The sequence below is a fragment of the Pan troglodytes genome, chromosome 13, assembly GCF_028858775.2.
Source record: "Pan troglodytes isolate AG18354 chromosome 13, NHGRI_mPanTro3-v2.0_pri, whole genome shotgun sequence".
Taxonomy (NCBI): domain Eukaryota; kingdom Metazoa; phylum Chordata; class Mammalia; order Primates; family Hominidae; genus Pan; species Pan troglodytes.
The window spans coordinates 80,642,027-80,664,434 of record NC_072411.2 but is presented as its reverse complement, the minus strand read 5'-3'; the positions used below and the strand labels follow the sequence as shown (position 1 = coordinate 80,664,434).

At 37.1% G+C, this 22,408-nt stretch overlaps 1 protein-coding gene across 49 annotated transcripts in view; it reads left to right on the top strand.

The window, feature by feature from the left end:
- The window catches only part of TTN (titin), a 282,990-nt gene that overhangs the window by 174,982 nt on the left and 85,600 nt on the right, over positions 1-22,408 (top strand). For all 49 annotated transcript variants that reach the window (NM_001329611.3, XM_054678800.2, XM_024354671.3 and 46 more), the window contains 38 exons: positions 44-310; positions 451-714; positions 801-940; positions 1,083-1,209; positions 1,335-1,601; positions 1,714-1,980; positions 2,828-3,094; positions 3,185-3,324; positions 3,760-3,886; positions 4,684-4,826; positions 8,735-8,858; positions 9,400-9,666; positions 11,363-11,460; positions 12,124-12,292; positions 12,391-12,657; positions 12,764-13,030; positions 13,139-13,417; positions 13,507-13,915; positions 14,019-14,143; positions 14,244-14,510; positions 15,278-15,547; positions 15,640-15,942; positions 16,050-16,352; positions 16,624-16,811; positions 16,902-17,016; positions 17,123-17,407; positions 17,506-17,657; positions 18,347-18,494; positions 18,651-18,828; positions 19,167-19,288; positions 19,382-19,669; positions 19,789-20,085; positions 20,202-20,388; positions 20,863-20,978; positions 21,067-21,366; positions 21,561-21,860; positions 21,975-22,080; positions 22,183-22,379. In NM_001329611.3, coding sequence (NP_001316540.3) covers positions 44-310; positions 451-714; positions 801-940; positions 1,083-1,209; positions 1,335-1,601; positions 1,714-1,980; positions 2,828-3,094; positions 3,185-3,324; positions 3,760-3,886; positions 4,684-4,826; positions 8,735-8,858; positions 9,400-9,666; positions 11,363-11,460; positions 12,124-12,292; positions 12,391-12,657; positions 12,764-13,030; positions 13,139-13,417; positions 13,507-13,915; positions 14,019-14,143; positions 14,244-14,510; positions 15,278-15,547; positions 15,640-15,942; positions 16,050-16,352; positions 16,624-16,811; positions 16,902-17,016; positions 17,123-17,407; positions 17,506-17,657; positions 18,347-18,494; positions 18,651-18,828; positions 19,167-19,288; positions 19,382-19,669; positions 19,789-20,085; positions 20,202-20,388; positions 20,863-20,978; positions 21,067-21,366; positions 21,561-21,860; positions 21,975-22,080; positions 22,183-22,379 — 8,136 coding nt within the window. The remainder of the gene's footprint in view (positions 1-43; positions 311-450; positions 715-800; positions 941-1,082; positions 1,210-1,334; positions 1,602-1,713; positions 1,981-2,827; positions 3,095-3,184; positions 3,325-3,759; positions 3,887-4,683; positions 4,827-8,734; positions 8,859-9,399; positions 9,667-11,362; positions 11,461-12,123; positions 12,293-12,390; positions 12,658-12,763; positions 13,031-13,138; positions 13,418-13,506; positions 13,916-14,018; positions 14,144-14,243; positions 14,511-15,277; positions 15,548-15,639; positions 15,943-16,049; positions 16,353-16,623; positions 16,812-16,901; positions 17,017-17,122; positions 17,408-17,505; positions 17,658-18,346; positions 18,495-18,650; positions 18,829-19,166; positions 19,289-19,381; positions 19,670-19,788; positions 20,086-20,201; positions 20,389-20,862; positions 20,979-21,066; positions 21,367-21,560; positions 21,861-21,974; positions 22,081-22,182; positions 22,380-22,408) is intronic.

The following is a 22,408-nucleotide window of genomic DNA, read 5'->3' as shown; positions in this document are numbered from 1 at the left end:
GGTGAATTGTGTTTCTGAGGCATTATCTATGCTTGCATTTCAGGTATAAGACTGAAATTCATGTCACCTCTTGAAGATCAAACAGTAAAAGAAGGTGAAACAGCAACTTTTGTTTGTGAACTTTCTCATGAAAAAATGCATGTAGTCTGGTTCAAAAATGATGCCAAACTCCATACAAGCAGAACAGTACTCATCTCTTCTGAGGGCAAGACTCACAAATTGGAAATGAAAGAAGTGACATTGGATGATATATCTCAGATAAAAGCTCAAGTCAAGGAGCTGAGCTCCACAGCACAGCTGAAGGTCTTAGGTAAATGTAACCAAGTATAACCAGATAGCCAGTTTCTGAATCATGGGAGTGGGGAGTAATAAAATATTTTGCAACCTTTTACTCTTTAATAAACTTTAATTTTCACATTCTTCTAATTTTATGCTAAATGTCTTTTACAGAGGCCGATCCCTACTTCACTGTGAAATTACATGACAAAACTGCAGTGGAGAAGGATGAGATTACTTTGAAGTGTGAAGTGAGCAAAGATGTACCAGTGAAATGGTTCAAAGATGGTGAAGAGATTGTCCCTTCACCCAAATATTCTATCAAGGCAGATGGCCTGCGCCGCATCTTAAAAATCAAAAAGGCGGACCTTAAAGATAAAGGCGAATATGTGTGTGACTGTGGCACAGACAAGACCAAGGCAAATGTTACTGTTGAGGGTGAGTTGCTCAACAATGTAAAATTTACCCTATCTGAATCTGCAGTTTATTAGTTCAGTCATGCTAACAAAACTGTATCATTTCAGCTCGACTAATAAAAGTGGAAAAGCCTCTGTACGGAGTAGAGGTGTTTGTTGGTGAAACAGCCCGCTTTGAAATTGAACTTTCTGAACCTGATGTTCACGGCCAGTGGAAGCTGAAAGGACAGCCTTTGACAGCTTCCCCTGTAAGTCAAGATTAGCTAATTATATAGGAGAGGGGTTGCTTGGTTGTGTAGGGTGAAAAAAGGCATAAAATATCTTGATGATTTGTAGGAATAACTATATAAATGATGTTCTTTCTTTCCTTCTAACCCTCACTCCAAACAGGACTGTGAAATCATTGAGGATGGAAAGAAGCATATTCTGATCCTTCATAACTGTCAGCTGGGTATGACAGGAGAGGTTTCCTTCCAGGCTGCTAATGCCAAATCTGCAGCCAATCTGAAAGTGAAAGGTATGCTCTACTTGTCAGCCACGTTTTTGTATTTTCTCTGCAAGACTTCCTGATACACCCCTGCATTGATCAAGGGTCATCAATGGAAACGTATTCTGACTTCATCCACTGTCCACTTCTTTCAGAATTGCCTCTTATCTTCATCACACCTCTCAGTGATGTTAAAGTCTTCGAGAAAGATGAGGCTAAGTTTGAGTGTGAAGTATCCAGGGAGCCCAAAACATTCCGTTGGCTAAAAGGAACCCAGGAAATCACAGGTGATGACAGATTTGAGCTTATAAAGGATGGCACTAAGCATTCAATGGTGATCAAGTCAGCTGCTTTTGAAGATGAAGCAAAATACATGTTTGAAGCTGAAGATAAGCACACAAGTGGCAAACTGATCATTGAAGGTAAATAGTTTTATCAAATAGTCCACCCCAAAATCATTTTTTTTGCCTTTAGTTTTATATTTCTTCTTTAAAGTGCTTCAATTAATAAGTTCTTTCTTTTTTTTCTTGATAGGAATCCGGCTCAAATTCCTCACCCCTCTCAAAGATGTAACTGCCAAAGAGAAGGAAAGTGCTGTATTTACTGTGGAGTTATCTCATGATAACATCCGAGTTAAATGGTTCAAGAATGACCAGCGCCTACACACCACCAGGTCGGTCTCAATGCAAGATGAAGGGAAAACTCATTCGATCACATTCAAAGACCTGTCTATTGATGACACCTCCCAAATTAGAGTAGAAGCTATGGGGATGAGTTCAGAAGCTAAACTCACTGTGCTTGGTAAGTGCTTTTTAAATTTTAATTTTATTGCATTAAATTCAACAGAAATTTGTGGAGTATCTATTCTATAAAATAGTCTTCTAAGTGTTATATTGCATGAAAGCAGCCCAACTCCTTAAGAAGCTATCACATATGTAATCAGGCTTATTTCTAAAACACTTTACCTTCATTACTATAAATTAATGAAGATTCTAGCTTACACCCACAAAATAGCCAATTAAAAGCCAACTTAAAATTCTTCATTAATTATTGAGCCCTGTCATGTTTAAAATAGGAGTATATAAATACTTTCTATCTCTTCATTTTATCAAAATTATTTCAGAGGAATGTTTTTCAAGTTTCCCATAAGAGAAGATATTACATAATTTACATTAATAAACCTCATTGTTTTTCTTGGCCACCTAATATCAACAAGATTAAACATGAAGGCTAACATATATAGACATGATTAAAGGCAAACTATTAATTGATTAAGAAAAACTAACAATGTGAACCTGAAAGCTTAAAAGTAAACTAGACATAATAGAGTTGCTAAGAAATTAGAAATTTACCCAAATAATGGAGGAACACAAAATTGTATTTGAAGCTAAATTTCAGTCTTTTTAGCTACTGTTAATAAAATGTTTCAAAATTCAATATGAATGGATTAGATCTTGATAAATCCCACACACTGATACCCTTCCTAATATTTAGAGAACTTTTGAACATAAACAGGTTAAATGATTGAACACTTGACACAATTTTAAAAGATACTCAGAACTCTGTGAGTTGTGTCTTAAACTTTCCAAGAGATTGTCATTTCCCTAAGGTGATTAATAAAAGTTTTTAACTTATACTTTACTTGCAGAGGGAGACCCATATTTTACAGGAAAACTTCAAGATTATACTGGTGTAGAGAAAGATGAAGTTATTCTACAGTGTGAAATTAGCAAAGCAGATGCACCAGTGAAATGGTTTAAGGATGGGAAGGAAATAAAGCCATCCAAAAATGCTGTTATTAAGGCAGATGGCAAGAAACGCATGCTAATCCTAAAGAAAGCCTTGAAATCAGATATTGGACAGTACACCTGTGACTGTGGGACAGATAAGACCTCAGGAAAACTTGACATTGAGGGTAAGGAAATTTCCATGAGTTTCACTCTTGAAGCATTGGGGTTATTTGTGCCAGAGGCTAATGACCCATGCTGGCCCTTCACTTTTCTAGATCGGGAAATTAAACTGGTGCGACCCCTGCACAGTGTGGAGGTGATGGAGACTGAGACAGCACGCTTTGAAACCGAAATCTCTGAAGATGATATCCACGCCAACTGGAAACTCAAGGGAGAGGCCCTACTCCAAACACCTGTAAGGCTATTTCTGAACTTGTCAACACCTAAAGGAGCTGTGTGAATTAGAAAAGAACAGGTGAAAGTCAGAGTGGATGCAGGACATTTAAAACATGATAGCAGTTTCTCTATCAGACCCTAAGCCAAAGAGAGATGTCAGGGTCTATGAATGGGCTCAGACTGGCACACTTGCATTACTTTTGATCCAGCAGAGTGGGTATAAGGTTGTAGATACTCTGTGATGCTGCTAGTTGGCTCAGAATTATACAGCTAAAATAAATGTGGCTTTCCTCTTAGTACTTGTAAGCTTTACTTCCTAAAAAAGAGCTCAAAGTTATATAAAGTTTCATCACCATTTATTTGTTGCATTCCTTTAATTAAGATATTCTATCCTTAGAACAAAATTTCAAAGAAAATTATTTTCTATGAAAGTTTTTCTGTTTTGTTGGTACAGGATTGTGAAATTAAGGAAGAAGGCAAAATACACTCCCTTGTTTTGCACAACTGTCGCCTGGACCAGACGGGTGGGGTGGATTTCCAAGCTGCCAATGTTAAATCTAGTGCCCACCTCCGAGTTAAGCGTAAGTATTGTATATTTTTCAGGGAAATTAAATAAACACTTTTTCAGAAAATGAATGTGAGTGAAATTAATTGGACTTATTTTATTAGTTAGAAAATATTATTAACACACAAAAACTGGCTCTCTTGTATTTGCCACTTTGACATTCCAATACAGAAGTGGTTCAAATCGTAAAGTTTTGGAAATTTTGTTGACCTTGCCATTTGAACAAAAGAAAATTTAGCAAATCAGATTTTCCTGCTCTGTGGTCCTCTCATTGAAAGTAGATACATATACAATGAGAATCTAACTCAGAACCCTCAAAGACCACTTCCCTCAAGTGGCTGTGCAACTAGAGCACCAGAAAGACAAGCTTTGCTGTGTGGGCATTTTAGATTCAAGAAAGAAGGTGGGGAGCATTAGGCTAACGTTTCTGGAAGGTGCAAAGTGTTTGATGGATAGGGACAGCCTCTGATTGAAGGCCCCTTGTCCTCTCCCAATCAGAGTCTTAGTTATTTTGGAAGTCACATACCTTATGTAGCAAGAAGAACTTGACGCCTGGCAGAGAGACAGATGCAGCACAGATTTCTCGCTGACCTTGTACGTCAGAACGAAAGGGCCCCTACATATACTCGCTCTCTGGCTACCAGCTCTCCCCTTCTCAGCGCCGTGGGGCCACGTTCACATGGGAGTTAAAATAGTGGCCAGTCCTGTGGCTTCTTGAAGAAAGCAACCATGAAGATTCATATCTAAGTCTCTATTTATTCTTTTGGGATTACAAAATGAGTAACGCAAAGCTGTTTCTTCCCTCTCGAAAAGCACGAGTAATTGGTCTTCTGAGGCCTTTAAAGGATGTCACCGTGACTGCAGGGGAAACAGCCACCTTCGACTGCGAGCTCTCCTACGAAGATATCCCAGTGGAATGGTATCTCAAAGGGAAGAAACTAGAGCCCAGCGATAAGGTAAAAAGCAGGCATGCCTTGTCTTTCCCGTTCTTTTTCTGGAGTTCTTCCACCTTCACTTGTATGTTCCTTATTCTTTGCTCTTTCTAATGTCTCTTCCTCTGTCTTTGCCTTTCTCTTTCCGCCTTTAGCCTGATTTCTGCTGAAACTGTAAAGCCAATTTTTTGCATTTTTTCTTAGGTTTAACCTGATGATTTTTTTATTGAAATCGAAATAAATTTAAAGTATGATCATGTTTTAGTTTTTTGAAGAAAAGACAAGACTCATTGACTATGCATGATAGTTTGACTAACCAGAAGACAGGAAGGATCAAAAAGGCTTTCTGATTGCACGCTCTGCAACCATGGTGCACATTAAGTTTTAAGACTAACGCTCTCCATCCTATTTAGTGTTCTGCATATAAGGGGATTAAGAGGAGAAGACTGAAATTCCATTTCGGGCAGTTGATCAAGTAGTTGAGATAACTTCTGGGCAGATTTGCTCTTCAAGCATTTCTCCAAAGCTATTTTTAACCTTCAAGTGCTCTGGGCTGTGCGATATCTGGAATGCAAGTGGACTATTTAAAGTGCAACTGATGGTACTGACAAGAAAGAAGGGCTCTGTGGTTATCCACATATGTGGATGAAATATTTTTTTTAAGCTTTGGTAAATAACTAGCTCCTGCTGTTAGCTTTTACTAACATTCTTTATGCCCAAGATTTTACCCATAAGTAAAAACTAAGGGATTATTCAGATAGGCCCACAATACAATTTGCCTAAATTGATCTGTATGTTTTGTCCCCAGAAACAACATATGTCTTTAAATTATCTTGACAATCCATCATTAATTTTGAATTATTAAAATAAAATATATGGAATATGTCCAGCCTGGGTTGGAAATAAAGCACAGGACAGTACATTGTTCTGTGACATATTCCCCCAATATTTCAGAAATACTATTAAATGTGCTATAAAGATCTCAACAAAAATCAAACTTTGAAGACTTAAAGGAATATAATTAAAAAGTGATTCAGTTTAACAAAAAGCCACAGCATTGACTGAAGTATTTGAAAGCAATGCCTTCAAGTAACTGCTTTGAAACAAACAAACAAACAACAACAACAACAACAACAAAAACTAGTATTCCACTAGAGTGATTACAGGGTAATTCACCAGCAGTCATCTGATAGGTAACGCCTGCCTGTTATACAGATAATAAGATCTTCTTGGTCTCCTTTTCCAGTGACCAGAAAAAGCAGCAGTACATTCCATTTGTAGCATGAGAATTAAGTTACATATCACAAAACCTTCCTTACAATGAGGTCTTCTAAATATTGAACTAAGGGAGGCACCTCTACCTTCAAGCTTATTGTTTGAAAAAATATATTTTGCCTATCATGCATGATTTAATTAACTTCATGTCTAAAGGCAGAGAATTGGTTGCTTTTTCAAGATTCTTTCTAGATCTGCAAATTCATGATTTATATATAGGAACACTGCTTAAAGACAAATGATATTATTTTTTCATTACCAAATATCTTTTTGTCATAATAAGAGCTTCTTATTAAAAGATCAGTCTCAGTTCTAATACAAAAACTGCACTATTTTAATTCAAATGTAGACTCCTAAAAATCTTATTCACATTTTATTTTTAAAAAATTCTCATTGTAACTAAAATTTTTTCTAGGGTTAGAAAGGATCAGTTTACTATAATTCTATAGGGCCCCTTTACATCTCTTTTGGCATAGGAATTTTAATCCTTTACTCTAGGCACCCAAAATACCTTAGCCTTTTGTGAACTTGCTCTTGCATTACTTAAATGTCTCTTTTCAAAAAGAACTTAAATATAAACTTTGAAGTAATAAAATCATTTTATTACATGTGGCAGATTTTGTTTAAATTAAGTCTGTCAGAACAAACTTGCTCTTGTCAATGTAATTCCGAACTTTAATACTCATTTTTTGTAAAAATTTTCACCTTCAAAACTACAATAACCAAACAAGCAAAAACAAGCTATAGGAATAGGAAATATGAAGAGAAACTTGTAGACATGAGTTGTTTGCATTTTTTCTTTGTTGTTGTAGTTGGTTTTGGCTGTCAGTTTAAGAAAGGACTGCCAAGTTCCAAATGGCATTTGATAATTTTAAAGTTAAATTTTAAATTTGATAAAATTAAAGTTTAAATACAAAACTTTAATAGTTTTGTCATGGTCATAAGCCTACTGTATTACATTAATATGCTTCCACTATAAATAATTTTTTTTTAAATTTCTAACATTATTCTTACAATCTACTGCAAAATCTTCAACATTCATTTCATTGGTTTATTTTTATAAGGTACCTACCAGTTTTCCTTTTTTTTCTTTTAACATAGTGGAGGTAGATTGTATACAAGCTGTTTATTGAGACATACTGCATTCTGAGCAGTGTCCTAGAGTAGCTACAGAGGAACTCAGATGATAAGGCAACATAATATTAATAGATAAAATATATCTGTGGGTGGGTTAGAAACTGAGACACCTTTTCAAATAGCCAAAAGTTGCATGCCAAAATTTATACCGAAATGTTATTAAAAAACAAATTTTCCCCATTTCAGCACCATGCCCTTGGATAAGTAGCTCTGTTCCAAGGGCATATTTAACTACCCCCTCCTAGCTGTTATTTTTCCTTATTATGTTTTTTGGCCACTCTCAATTATTAAGATAATTATGTGACTAACCATGCCCAGTTCTTAATTAAAGAAAACACTATTAGATGAAACCTTATTTCTGATTCTTTTCTTTACACTAGCATAATAAATAGTTCCACTGGTGAAAACCTTTACATTATTTTTAACTCTAAGTAAACTCTTAAGCAGTGCAAAATCAGTCTGGATGACAGGGCACAGCTTCTTAGGAATTTTATATCATAGAACTGGAAGAACCCCCAAGTCTCTTATCTTTGCTGTCAGAATGACCCTATCTGTCGCAGCATTGACATCTGATTTTCCCATTCCTGATGCTTAGACACATGAAAAAGGAAGAAGAGTCCAACCTTCATTTGCAGTTTTGAACAAAATTAATAGGTTGTACAAATTATTTAATCACAGGTTTAATTGGTTTGCAAAATAAGTTTAATTGCTAAAATAAATGGGAAGAAGAGTTATAGCTTGTTGTTGCATGGCAAACACCTTACATACAGAACATAAGGTTTACTTTTAGCTTGCCATAGCTGATATTTTCTTTCATCCTTTCATGAATTCGCTTTTCTAAGTTCTTCCTTTATATATATATAAGCCCAGGGGCAGAATGGGGGCACACATATATATACACATATACGTATATACTATATGTGCTATATATCTACGCATATGCAAAAAAAGACCACAAATGTAAACAGAAACTGGCCTGGGCAATTTCAATGTGAAAGGCCACCTAGTAATTATATAAAGGTAACTATGAAACCCTAAAATTTTCTTGAAAGATCCCAAACTGCATAGTGTTCCATGGTGTATATGTGCCACATTTTCTTAATCCGGTCTATCATTGTTGGACATTTGGGTTGGTTCCAAGTCTTTGCTATTGTGAATAATGCCGCAATAAACGTACGTGTGCATGTGTCTTTACAGCAGCATGATTTATAGTCCTTATACCCAATGCTAGATGATGACTTAGTGGGTGCAGCGCACCAGCATGGCACATGTATACATATGTAACTAACCTGCACATTGTGCACATGTACCCTAAAACTTAAAGTATAATAATAATAAATAAATTTTAAAAAAAAGATCCCAAACTATTGGTTGAAATGATTTTTGAATGCATACGTGCTAAATAGATGATTATAAAACAACTTGGAAAGCTCTATTTCCATTTATTTTTATCTAAATGAATTAAATGCACCCATATACTAGATTGCTGTTTCATGTATTCTTTTTTTAAAAACAACTAGGTGGTCCCACGTTCAGAAGGAAAAGTTCATACACTTACTCTGAGGGATGTAAAGTTAGAAGATGCTGGGGAAGTCCAACTAACAGCAAAAGATTTCAAAACTCACGCCAACCTCTTTGTGAAAGGTAATTACAAGGCTTATTTTAAAAACATGTATAAGGCAGAGGCTCATAAACAATGCCAACTCTCAATTATCTTTATATGATGAGTACTATAGATGTTTAAAATCAACCAAATAATCAAAAGTCTGATTTTACTTTTTAGCATAACAAAATAATTCACAGACTATCTTTTTAAAGAGCCAAAATTGACTAGCGTAGGTTTTACTTCCTCCTTCCATCTCTATTGTTTTTATTGCACATCCTAGATTTTCAAAAGCCAGCTGGAGGAAGAATTATTATCAAGCTAGGTATCCATCACTTTATTAACCAAGAGTTGGCTGTTATTTCCTTAATGTTTCCTAGTTTTTAAAAATGATTTTCCTCTTGTCTGTACAAATAATGATAAAATATCATTTTTAGAGGAAAATGTCTGAGTGTAATCAAAACTTGAAAATAAAACTTAGGACAGAACAAAGCCCTGGAGATGGCAGGGGAAAGTTGAGAAGGTACCAAAACTCTTGGAGAAGGAAAGGAGTACCTTGGCTAATGAGTATGATTCTTTCAGAACCCCCAGTTGAATTCACTAAGCCTCTTGAGGACCAGACGGTCGAAGAGGGAGCCACTGCAGTGCTGGAGTGTGAAGTCTCCAGAGAAAATGCTAAGGTGAAATGGTTCAAAAATGGGACAGAAATCCTCAAAAGCAAGAAGTATGAAATTGTTGCTGATGGCAGGGTCAGAAAACTTGTTATACATGACTGTACCCCAGAGGATATTAAAACATACACTTGTGATGCTAAGGATTTTAAGACTTCCTGTAACCTGAATGTCGTGCGTAAGTATTCTTCTTACAAAGGACTTTTCATTTGCAATTCTTTAATAACAACAACAACAAAACAACACAACACTTTTTGCATGCCCTTCTTGGCCTAACTGCATTTCTTGGCAACTTCTAGTATTGACACTGACCTAACCTGATCCTTTATGTGTTTAAAGAAAAAAAGAAAAGAAAAGTCGTATTCTATGTCTGGTCTGATTAATGATGGAGCAATCACTTTTCCCTATGCTTCTTTTCTCTCACTGAGTAGTGAGTAGATGTGTTCTTTGTCTACATGGGGTCAGCCTACTGTATGGATATCCTGATATGGATGAGGAGAAACTGAATTTTAAAGATAAGTAGGGAGTCCTAATTTTAAAAACAAAGTAAAAGTGATTTCCATGTGGAAGGAAAATGAATTTTCAGGTGTGGGGAACAACTAGAAAATGAGCATGAAATTTCAGTCTGAATAGGAGCATACTAGACATCTGCTGTAATATGACAAAGCACATTCACATGATTCAATCTCTGAGAATAAGAATGGATAAGAAGATGGAGTGAGGCCCTGGATCTTTTGAGTCCTGGACTCTTTGAATGAAGAGAACTCTAATGGTTTTTAACATTACTTCTTCCTCTGGTGAAAAATGTAATGTCTTTTTTCAAAATGCCACATACTAGCTTATTTGTTTCATTCATTCCTTTGTCCAGTGATGACATTTTTCTGCATATTTTTGTGCAATATTTGTTTGTTTGGTTTGGTTGCTTCCCATCTGTCAACAGCTACAACCTAGTGACTCTGTGCTTCATGCATCTTGTACCATGTTTTTCTTACCACTTTGTGGTTGCTCTGCTCAAGCTTATGTCAAAGTAGCTTCTTGGGTCTCCTTCTTCACCTTGACATCTACCTTCATTCCAAGAAGGCTCAGCTGCAAGGAGCATATTTTCAAACCTATTAGACAGCATTTGTCTCAGAATCTTATTGTTCAAGAATGGTCATCTTGGGAAGGACTCACAAGGAGCTCTGAAAGAAGGAAGGGCAAGGGGGCAGCTCCCTAATCCTATACACCAGCTGAATTAATTCTACAGATGAATGAAATAACAGATGTAAAATCCTAATCACCCTCCCATACAAAACACATTGCTTTATTGCACTAATAGATGTTATGCCTGACTTATATGTGACGTCTTCAAAGCTGATTTTTTTTAAAAGCTGAATATATGTTTCAATTACAGCCTCATGCCTCTTAGCCATACACAAGGCTGGCCATAGTGCTTCACGTGTTCTATCTTTGAATTCTGCTAATTTCTCAAAGATTGTGCTAAGTGCCTTAAATAAGACAATGTTTCTTTGCCACTGGTGTCTGAAGTTTCCTTTGACATTATCTTTCAAGTCTGGTGCAGTGCAAATGAAGATTTTTCCTCCAGCTATTATTCAAAAGAACTGAGATGGCTCCCTAGTATATATACTGTACACACACACATGCACACTAGTTGAACATATAGAATGCCACGTAATTTTATGTCAACTAAAGAGATATCTAAAAAGCAAAGCATCATACCTGATGGGCAGCTTCAAGTGATTTCAAAGTCAGTTGTAGTCTATTAAGATGGAAAAGCCCTACAAAAGAGTCACTTTTTCTTAATGTATACTATGGTAATGTCAGAGTAAATTTCCAGAAACCTCATTTTGAATTCTGATGACATTCTCTTACAGCTCCTCATGTGGAATTCTTAAGACCACTCACCGACCTTCAAGTTAGAGAAAAAGAAATGGCTCGATTTGAGTGTGAACTTTCCCGAGAAAATGCTAAGGTCTGTGACTGTATACCTGTCATCTTGTACTGTCAAATAACTTTATATTTACTTTTGGTCTAGCCAAACTGGAAAAAAAAAAGTTAGTCACAACTTCTCTGGTCACCACTTTACTTTTAAAGATAACTGTAGTATAAAATGTATTCTTGACTTTAATTGCTCTCTTTTTAGTATTATTAATTTACTATTACTTGAAAAACACTGGACTCGCAATCAGGAGATTTAGATATTAGTTTGAACCATATGAAAGTGCTGTTTTCTTAGATCAGAAAAAGTCAAATATCAGCAATTATATTTCTTTCAACTAAGTACCTCCTGTTGCTATTAACTACCATTGGCAAGTTTCTTCAAGTCTGAGCCTTAGTTTACACATCCAAGAAGTTAGTCTGCATAATGTCTGAGGCTCACTATAGCTCTAAACTTATATGATCCCATTGTTTTTAATAACTGATAATAGTATCACAGCAGCTAACTTAACAGTAATTGGTAAGATTGTTCTTGCTTTTGGGGTTTGTTTATATTTGTGTCTGCCACCTTGGTTCTTCTTCACACTATGAAGTCTTGTTGGTTGCTTTCAGAAAAACTCAGGATCATAGTTTTTCTTAAGGACACCTGTGTGAAGGAACAACAAGAAAACTGATAATCTATTTATCTTAAATATAGGTTAAGTGGTTTAAAGATGGTGCTGAAATTAAAAAGGGCAAAAAATATGACATCATATCCAAGGGAGCAGTGCGCATTCTTGTCATCAACAAATGTCTACTGGATGATGAAGCTGAATATTCCTGTGAAGTAAGGACAGCGAGAACTTCTGGCATGCTGACAGTTCTGGGTAAGAGTAAAGTCATTCTTTGTGAAGTATATGTGTTGGGAAAAAGTAATAATTTCCAGCTTAACTCAATGTGGTTTTTGTTTTTTCAATGCTTGCAGAAGAAGAAGCTGTCTTTACCAAAAATCTTGCCAACATTGAAGTTAGTGAAACAGACACTATAAAACTGGTTTGTGAAGTCTCCAAACCTGGCGCAGAAGTGATTTGGTATAAAGGGGATGAGGAGATCATTGAAACAGGAAGATATGAAATACTGACTGAAGGACGGAAGAGAATCCTGGTCATTCAGAACGCTCACCTTGAGGATGCCGGCAACTACAACTGTCGACTCCCAAGCTCTCGAACCGATGGCAAAGTCAAAGTACATGGTATGAAAACTACAGTGAATAATCTTTTATTTCTAACAATTCACACTTGCTAGATTTAAAGTACAAAGACATATGTTTCTAATATCTTGTAACTTTTTCTTCCCAGAACTGGCTGCTGAATTTATCTCAAAGCCTCAAAACCTTGAAATACTTGAAGGAGAAAAGGCTGAATTTGTCTGCTCTATATCAAAAGAAAGCTTTCCAGTCCAGTGGAAGAGGGATGATAAGACACTTGAATCTGGAGATAAATATGATGTTATTGCTGATGGTAAAAAGAGGGTCCTAGTTGTGAAAGATGCCACATTACAAGATATGGGCACTTACGTCGTCATGGTAGGGGCCGCCAGAGCAGCAGCTCACTTGACAGTCATTGGTAAGGTTGTTCTTGCTTTTAGGGTTTTTTGTTTGTTTGTTTGTTTTGTATTTGTATTTACCACTTTGATCATTATTCATACTATAAAGTCTTGTCGGTTGCTTTCAGAAAAACTCAGGATCGTAGTTCCTCTTAAGGACACCCGGGTGAAGGAACAAGAAGAAGTTGTCTTCAACTGTGAAGTCAATACTGAAGGTGCCAAAGCTAAATGGTTCAGAAATGAAGAAGCCATATTTGATAGTTCAAAATACATCATTCTCCAAAAAGACCTAGTCTACACCCTCAGAATTAGAGATGCACACTTAGATGACCAAGCCAACTATAATGTGTCTTTGACCAATCACAGAGGTGAAAATGTTAAAAGTGCAGCCAATCTAATAGTAGAAGGTAAGTAATTTATATACCACTAGAGATTTTTTCATCAGTTTCTATTATAAAAATAATTAAAATCAACATATTTTTCTCCTTTACAACAGAGGAAGACCTTAGGATTGTTGAGCCTCTTAAAGATATTGAAACAATGGAGAAGAAATCTGTCACATTCTGGTGCAAGGTGAATCGTCTCAATGTAACACTGAAGTGGACCAAAAATGGTGAAGAAGTGCCTTTTGACAACCGTGTCTCATACAGAGTTGATAAGTACAAGCACATGTTAACCATTAAAGACTGTGGCTTCCCAGATGAAGGTGAATACATTGTCACTGCTGGACAAGATAAATCTGTTGCTGAGCTTCTCATCATAGAAGCCCCGACAGAATTTGTGGAACACTTGGAAGATCAGACAGTCACTGAGTTCGATGACGCTGTCTTCTCCTGCCAGCTCTCCAGAGAGAAAGCCAATGTAAAATGGTACAGAAATGGGAGAGAAATCAAAGAAGGCAAAAAGTAAGCAAGATCTTTTTATTCTCTATTTCTGTAGCTATATATACACTTTTGACAATTTAGTGGCCATCATGCAAGCTAACTGATAATCCAATGTCTCCTTTAGATACAAATTTGAAAAAGATGGAAGTATACACAGACTCATTATAAAAGATTGCAGGCTGGATGATGAGTGTGAATATGCTTGCGGGGTAGAAGACAGGAAGTCTCGTGCTAGACTTTTTGTGGAAGGTACATATTAAGTGAAAGAACAATTCTAATGTTACCAATTTTTTAAAATCGTTAATCAAAATGTAAACATATTTGTATTTATTTCACATTTTCTTTCCAGAAATTCCTGTTGAGATCATCAGGCCTCCACAAGATATTCTTGAAGCCCCTGGTGCTGATGTTGTCTTTTTAGCAGAACTCAATAAAGATAAGGTGGAAGTCCAATGGCTAAGAAATAACATGGTTGTTGTCCAGGGTGATAAACACCAGATGATGAGTGAAGGAAAGATACATCGACTACAGATTTGTGATATTAAGCCCCGTGACCAGGGTGAATACAGATTTATTGCCAAAGACAAAGAAGCCACAGCTAAGCTTGAACTGGCAGGTCAGTCCCTTTATTTTAAAATATCCTTCCAATATCACAGAGTTTAGATTTCAGATTTCACAGTTATTTAATGAGGTAATCCTTGTGAGGGTCTTTCATTTCTAGCAAGCCCTACCCACATGTTAACAACTCTAATTTTGCTCACTACAAAGTAAGTGTCTTGAGTAAGAGGAAATTAATAGCAATAATCTTTACATGCCAGAGCCTTGGACAGTTGCTAGTACTTGATGACTATTTATGAACTTAGGCTACAACTAAGCTATCACCCTGAGAGTCTTGGCAAATCTAAAGACGGTCTTATACTCTCCTACTTTACAAACCCCTGTGTGCCTTTTAGGTATGTTCTCATCCTGACCCAGGACATCCTTATACACTGTCCTTATGAAAAAGCCATTAGTGTACCTCTCATTCATAAGAAAAAAGTTTCTCTGATTTATTGAACTAAGTATGCAGTGCCTACTCTATCAAAAAACAAAACAAAACATGTTTTGCACTACACTGAGTCCTATGTTACTATTTTTGGCAAGGAATGCATGTCTTATGATTTTATGCCATTCTCAATCCTCTACTCTCCAATCTAATTTGCACACACAACAACAACAAAAAGCTATGAGAACTCTAAGCCACTTAGTTTTCTCTGCTATAAAGTTACTGTAGCTTACTTCCAAGGTTATGTAACCAATATTTTCTAATAAATGCATAATAACATGATGTAGCTTGGCTACGTTTAATAGTCGAAAGCATTCACATGTTATCTTTCTCACTAGCTGCACCAAAAATCAAGACAGCTGACCAAGACCTTGTGGTTGATGTTGGCAAGCCTCTGACAATGGTGGTGCCATATGATGCCTACCCCAAAGCAGAAGCTGAATGGTTTAAAGAAAATGAACCTTTATCTACAAAAACCATTGATACTACAGCTGAACAAACTTCTTTCAGAATTTTAGAAGCCAAGAAAGGAGACAAAGGGAGGTATAAAATTGTGCTTCAGAACAAACATGGAAAAGCAGAAGGATTCATCAATTTAAAAGTTATTGGTAAGCCCTTGGGTCTCTCAGACTTAACTGGCAAAGCACAATTTAAAAGCAAGACAGCACACTAAAAAAATTCCTTTATATGTGAATTTCAGATGTTCCTGGGCCAGTACGTAACTTAGAAGTGACAGAAACATTTGATGGTGAAGTGAGCCTTGCTTGGGAAGAACCTTTAACTGATGGTGGAAGCAAAATCATAGGTTACGTTGTTGAAAGACGTGACATTAAGAGAAAGACCTGGGTTCTGGCCACAGACCGTGCAGAGAGTTGTGAGTTTACTGTCACTGGTCTACAGAAAGGAGGAGTTGAGTACCTATTCCGTGTGAGTGCAAGAAACAGAGTTGGCACTGGTGAGCCAGTAGAAACTGACAATCCTGTAGAAGCAAGGAGTAAATATGGTAAGAAGTTTTAAGTAAATTCAAGTTAGCTTTTAAGTAAATTGCAGTCTTTGCCTTCATCATCGTTACCCCAAACTCATATTTTCTTCTTCTGTGGTGAAATCCAGATGTTCCAGGCCCTCCTTTGAATGTAACCATCACTGATGTGAATCGATTTGGTGTCTCACTGACATGGGAACCACCAGAGTATGATGGAGGTGCTGAGATCACAAACTACGTCATTGAATTAAGAGACAAGACTTCTATCAGGTGGGATACTGCCATGACTGTGAGAGCTGAAGACCTGTCTGCAACTGTTACTGATGTGGTAGAAGGACAGGAGTACAGTTTCCGAGTGAGAGCCCAAAATCGAATTGGAGTTGGAAAACCAAGTGCAGCCACACCCTTCGTCAAAGTTGCTGATCCAATTGGTAAGCCCATCAAAAAAGGGAAATAATTACTGCATGAAATCCAGATATTAGGCCTATCAATTAAAATAAATCAAGTTAAATGAAAGTTAATAAAAAGGTAGAATATCATAAAAATTTGGATAAAGTTTTAGAAACCCAGACTGTGCCTACTTTACTTAGTGAATTTGATAAATCTGTTATTTTAATGAGGATGATATAATTGATTACAACACTGTTTTCATAAATTGTCACTAACGTAAATGGTATGCTCCAACTCCTTCTTTTATTCCAGAGAGACCAAGTCCTCCTGTAAACCTAACTTCCTCAGATCAGACTCAGTCATCAGTTCAGCTCAAATGGGAACCTCCTCTGAAAGATGGAGGAAGCCCAATATTAGGCTATATAATTGAGCGATGCGAAGAAGGAAAAGATAATTGGATTCGTTGCAATATGAAACTTGTCCCTGAACTGACTTATAAGGTAGGTCATTTGCATTTAAAAAAGAATATTCAGTGTCGATCATGGACATAACTGTATGTGTTTTTTACAAATATTAATTCATAATCGTAGGTTACCGGATTAGAAAAAGGAAATAAATATTTATATAGAGTATCTGCAGAAAATAAAGCTGGTGTTTCAGATCCATCTGAAATTCTTGGTCCTCTCACCGCTGACGATGCATTTGGTAAATAGATATTTTATTTTTAGATCGGGGAGTAGCACATAGCTACTTTGGGGCAACAGGGCCTTAAATATGGCACTGCAAACTCATTAACTTTTCTTCTTTGTAGTTGAACCAACAATGGATTTAAGTGCATTTAAAGATGGTCTGGAAGTTATTGTCCCAAATCCTATCACGATCCTGGTTCCAAGTACAGGCTATCCAAGGCCAACTGCAACCTGGTGTTTTGGAGATAAAGTACTAGAAACAGGGGACCGGGTGAAAATGAAGACCTTGTCTGCCTATGCCGAACTTGTCATTTCTCCAAGTGAACGTTCAGACAAGGGCATTTATACACTGAAATTAGAAAACCGTGTGAAAACAATTTCTGGGGAAATTGATGTCAATGTAATTGGTAAGGAACAAAACGTTTATCATCTAAGGTGATTTGGCAGTATTAACAAATATTAGTTCAGACTATTAACAGTGACTTGTGAGTGCATTTTTTTTCAGCTCGCCCAAGTGCACCCAAAGAATTGAAATTTGGTGATATAACCAAGGACTCAGTACATTTGACTTGGGAACCACCTGATGATGATGGAGGAAGTCCGTTAACTGGATACGTTGTTGAAAAACGAGAAGTCAGCCGGAAAACATGGACTAAAGTGAGTTTTGAGCAGCACTGCATCAACGCCAAAAATGAGAGTAGGGGAAATCCCAGAAGGTTGGGATGCCATACAAAAGTCTTATGTGCTACAACTTCTTACCTTTACCTCACTGAAAATGTACAAAAACTTTTTAAGAATGCATCGGTGCTAATGCTTCCTGAGGTAGCTCAACCAAGGATTGTATAATTTTAATTGTCTTGTCTTGTGAGCCTTACCAAATTTGTAATAAAAAAAAAAAATTCCCTACTGACTTGGTACCTGCTAAGTACCCAATATGTACCCATTAAGCTAGAAGTGGAAAGTAAATATTTATTTCCCTGGTGGTCACACTTCTTATTCCACTAGAATACCTTAGTTGACCTAATCAGCCATTATTTCCTTGTGTTTATATTAGTTACTATTCTTTACCCTGAATTAAAATCATATTTCTGATAAGCAAACTGGTAGAATCAACACCTCATTTGCCATCTTTTTTCATGTGTACAAACTATGAAGCAGTTTTTCTTATAGAGTCAAATATTATCATGTATCCTACTTTGCAGTTTTCCCTAATATGAAATTAATGTAAGAATAATCCCTAGCATTCAAAACAACTGCAGTTTGTATCCCTGGTCATGGTAAAAATCTTTTGAGTTGGCGAAAGGGCTTTTTGGAAATAACTGATTAACTGTATTTCTTTGTCCCAGGTTATGGACTTTGTGACTGATCTAGAATTCACAGTTCCTGATCTTGTTCAAGGAAAAGAGTACTTATTTAAAGTTTGTGCTCGTAACAAATGTGGCCCTGGAGAACCTGCATATGTTGATGAACCTGTAAATATGTCAACTCCTGCAAGTGAGTACATTCTTGATGATTTCTTACCTAATCTTGTTGCCTGTTTTTGCTTTTAGACCTAGAGTTGAAGTTATGGGGCAAGGCAGGGGTTGGCAATGTGAAGAGAACTGCATAGGTGGCCTGTGTAAGACTGATTCTCTCTTCCAAATGTTGTAGCGGTACCTGACCCACCAGAGAATGTTAAATGGAGAGATCGAACAGCCAATAGCATCTTCTTAACATGGGATCCACCTAAAAATGATGGTGGTTCGCGCATCAAAGGATATATAGTTGAAAGATGTCCACGTGGTTCTGATAAATGGGTTGCCTGTGGAGAACCTGTTGCAGAAACAAAGTAGGTTTTTAATTTGGCATGAGAGTAAATGTGTAATCCTAGTCACTAAAATGGGCTGTGTTGGGGAAAATTTAAATGTTTGTCTTTTTTCATTGAGAATCCTATGCTGCCGGTGTATCTGTCTGATTTTTAAAGGTGCTGCTGAATGTACTGCCTGCTCAGGGTTTTCATGACAGTATTGAAATGAAAATGTATTCAGTTATAGTGTTGAAGTAATCCAGGTTTAATTTAAAGACTAGTATTATACCAGGGGTTTGAATTTTTGAAAGATTATGAGTACTACACAATGAAATGATTATCGACATCACAGTAAGACATCCTATTCTGTTTTCTGACAGAATGGAAGTGACAGGTCTTGAGGAAGGCAAATGGTATGCCTACCGCGTGAAGGCCTTAAACAGGCAGGGTGCTAGCAAACCAAGCAGACCCACAGAGGAAATCCAGGCTGTGGACATACAAGGTATCTATTTTTTATTTTTGTCTTATCAAATAGGCCTCTGACCTTAAATCTGCTTGAACTTGATAACATCATAAATAATCTTTTCCAATTCAGAGGCCCCAGAAATCTTCCTCGATGTGAAGCTCCTTGCTGGTCTCACTGTAAAAGCTGGGACCAAGATTGAACTTCCTGCCACCGTAACCGGAAAACCTGAACCTAAAATAACTTGGACAAAGGCTGATATGATTCTGAAGCAGGACAAAAGAATTACCATTGAAAATGTCCCTAAGAAATCCACAGTGACTATTGTTGATAGTAAGAGAAGTGACACTGGCACATACATCATTGAGGCTGTGAATGTGTGTGGCCGGGCCACTGCTGTGGTGGAAGTGAACGTCTTAGGTAAGGAAGGTTCTCATTTTAAAAGGGGATAAACTCTTTGCAGTTACTTTCTTGAAAGAAAAAAATTTTAAAAAATGGTGAACAATTTTTTTTTTCTGCATCTGTAATGCCATACACAGATAAACCCGGACCACCAGCTGCCTTTGACATCACAGATGTAACCAATGAGTCATGTCTTCTAACATGGAACCCACCACGCGATGATGGTGGATCTAAGATCACAAACTATGTTGTGGAGAGACGAGCAACTGATAGTGAAGTGTGGCACAAGCTCTCATCCACCGTCAAGGATACAAACTTCAAGGCCACCAAATTAATCCCCAATAAAGAGTACATCTTCAGAGTTGCTGCAGAAAACATGTATGGTGTTGGTGAACCAGTTCAGGCCTCTCCAATAACAGCCAAATATCAGTTTGGTAAGTTTCTCAATCAGCTGATTAAAAAAAAAAAGGATGCTTATGTCAAACTTGCATTTTGGTGTCATATTTATATACAGGACATATAACATTTTACACCATTATCCTGTCTATAGATCCACCTGGACCTCCAACTCGCCTAGAACCTTCTGATATCACTAAAGACGCAGTGACTCTCACATGGTGTGAGCCAGATGATGATGGCGGCAGCCCAATCACAGGATACTGGGTTGAAAGACTGGATCCTGATACAGATAAATGGGTTAGATGCAATAAGATGCCAGTAAAGGACACAACATACAGGTATGCTCAGAATCCCCATCAAGATGTTAAGACAGCAGTATATTCAAATGTTTACTCTTTAGTATTCCTTGGGATTACAGATGATTATATATTACTAAAAAAATTTTAAACTATTTTTACTCATATTTTCTATTACCTCATAATTTGAAAAATCATATAAATTCCATTGAAGGGCACATTTCTTAGTTTACTCTAAAATATTAACCTTCAGGAAGTTTCAAAGTGTTTGATCCCCCAGTATATTATGATAATGACCACTGTCATAGATATTATAATTAGATTGGTATGTTTGGCCCAGTCTAAAGTGTGTGGCAGTTAAAAAGCAATTTTTAATTTATATCGAAGGGCTTTTCAGTTAAATTTCCAAATCACCTTTTCACAATTTAAATAAATTAGTCTCTTCTGTGTAAAATAAACATAGGCTTCTTCTGCTTCTTACCATGATGATACACATGCACTTTGTTCCTAATTCAGAGTGAAAGGTCTCACTAATAAGAAAAAATACAGATTCCGTGTGTTGGCTGAAAATCTTGCTGGACCTGGAAAACCAAGCAAATCAACTGAACCAATCTTAATAAAGGATCCCATAGGTATTATTTATATAATTTTTGTGGTTATTTCGAAGTTCATCTGAACTCCTTTTTCACAAACCTAAACAATGATTTCATTGGCTTGCAGATCCTCCATGGCCCCCTGGAAAACCAACTGTAAAAGATGTAGGCAAAACATCAGTAAGGTTGAATTGGACAAAACCAGAACATGATGGAGGTGCAAAGATTGAGTCTTATGTCATTGAAATGCTGAAGACTGGAACAGATGAGTGGGTCAGAGTGGCGGAAGGGGTTCCCACCACTCAGCACTTGCTCCCAGGGCTCATGGAAGGACAGGAATACTCATTCCGAGTTAGAGCTGTGAATAAGGCTGGGGAAAGTGAACCCAGTGAACCCAGTGACCCTGTGCTTTGCCGGGAGAAGCTATGTAAGTCACTCTTGATGTCTGGGATATATAAATTCTTCTAACATCTGCCTGTGAGCTACGATATGAGAAAATATGAAAAATTCATTACTATTATTTCCTCCTGGCTACATTACTTCTTAATGACTGCCTGCACTTTCAGACTGACTATTGGGTAATAAAAAAAAATGAATTTGTTTTCCTTCCTTCTTTTTCAGATCCTCCATCACCACCACGCTGGCTTGAAGTTATTAATATCACAAAAAATACAGCAGACCTAAAATGGACAGTTCCTGAGAAAGATGGAGGGTCCCCCATCACCAACTACATTGTGGAAAAGAGAGACGTCAGGCGAAAAGGCTGGCAAACAGTGGATACCACCGTCAAGGACACCAAGTGCACAGTCACCCCGCTGACTGAGGGCTCTTTATATGTGTTCCGAGTTGCTGCAGAAAATGCTATAGGACAAAGCGACTACACCGAAATTGAGGACTCTGTGCTGGCCAAAGACACCTTTAGTATGCTCTTGCACTTAATCTTTGTGACAATAAGTGCTCTCGCACTTAATTTTTGTGACAGGAGATTATCACCTTTCCTCTGGTTTTCCTAATCATTGATTATTTTGTTTTCAGCCACTCCTGGACCACCCTACGCCCTGGCAGTGGTTGACGTGACAAAACGACATGTTGACCTAAAGTGGGAGCCACCTAAAAATGATGGTGGAAGACCAATACAGAGGTAGAATTTGAATTAATTCATAAAGAATAACTTACACTTGGCTGCAAATTCTTAACTGTGTTTTTTCATTAATGCTAATGAAATGCTTTGTTGTTTCAATAGATATGTCATTGAGAAGAAAGAAAGGTTAGGTACCCGTTGGGTGAAAGCTGGAAAGACTGCAGGACCTGACTGTAACTTCAGAGTAACCGATGTCATCGAAGGAACAGAGGTCCAGTTTCAGGTTCGGGCTGAAAATGAAGCTGGAGTTGGCCACCCAAGTGAACCCACAGAAATCCTATCCATTGAAGATCCAACAAGTAAGTAGTGCTGATTATACACAAGATAT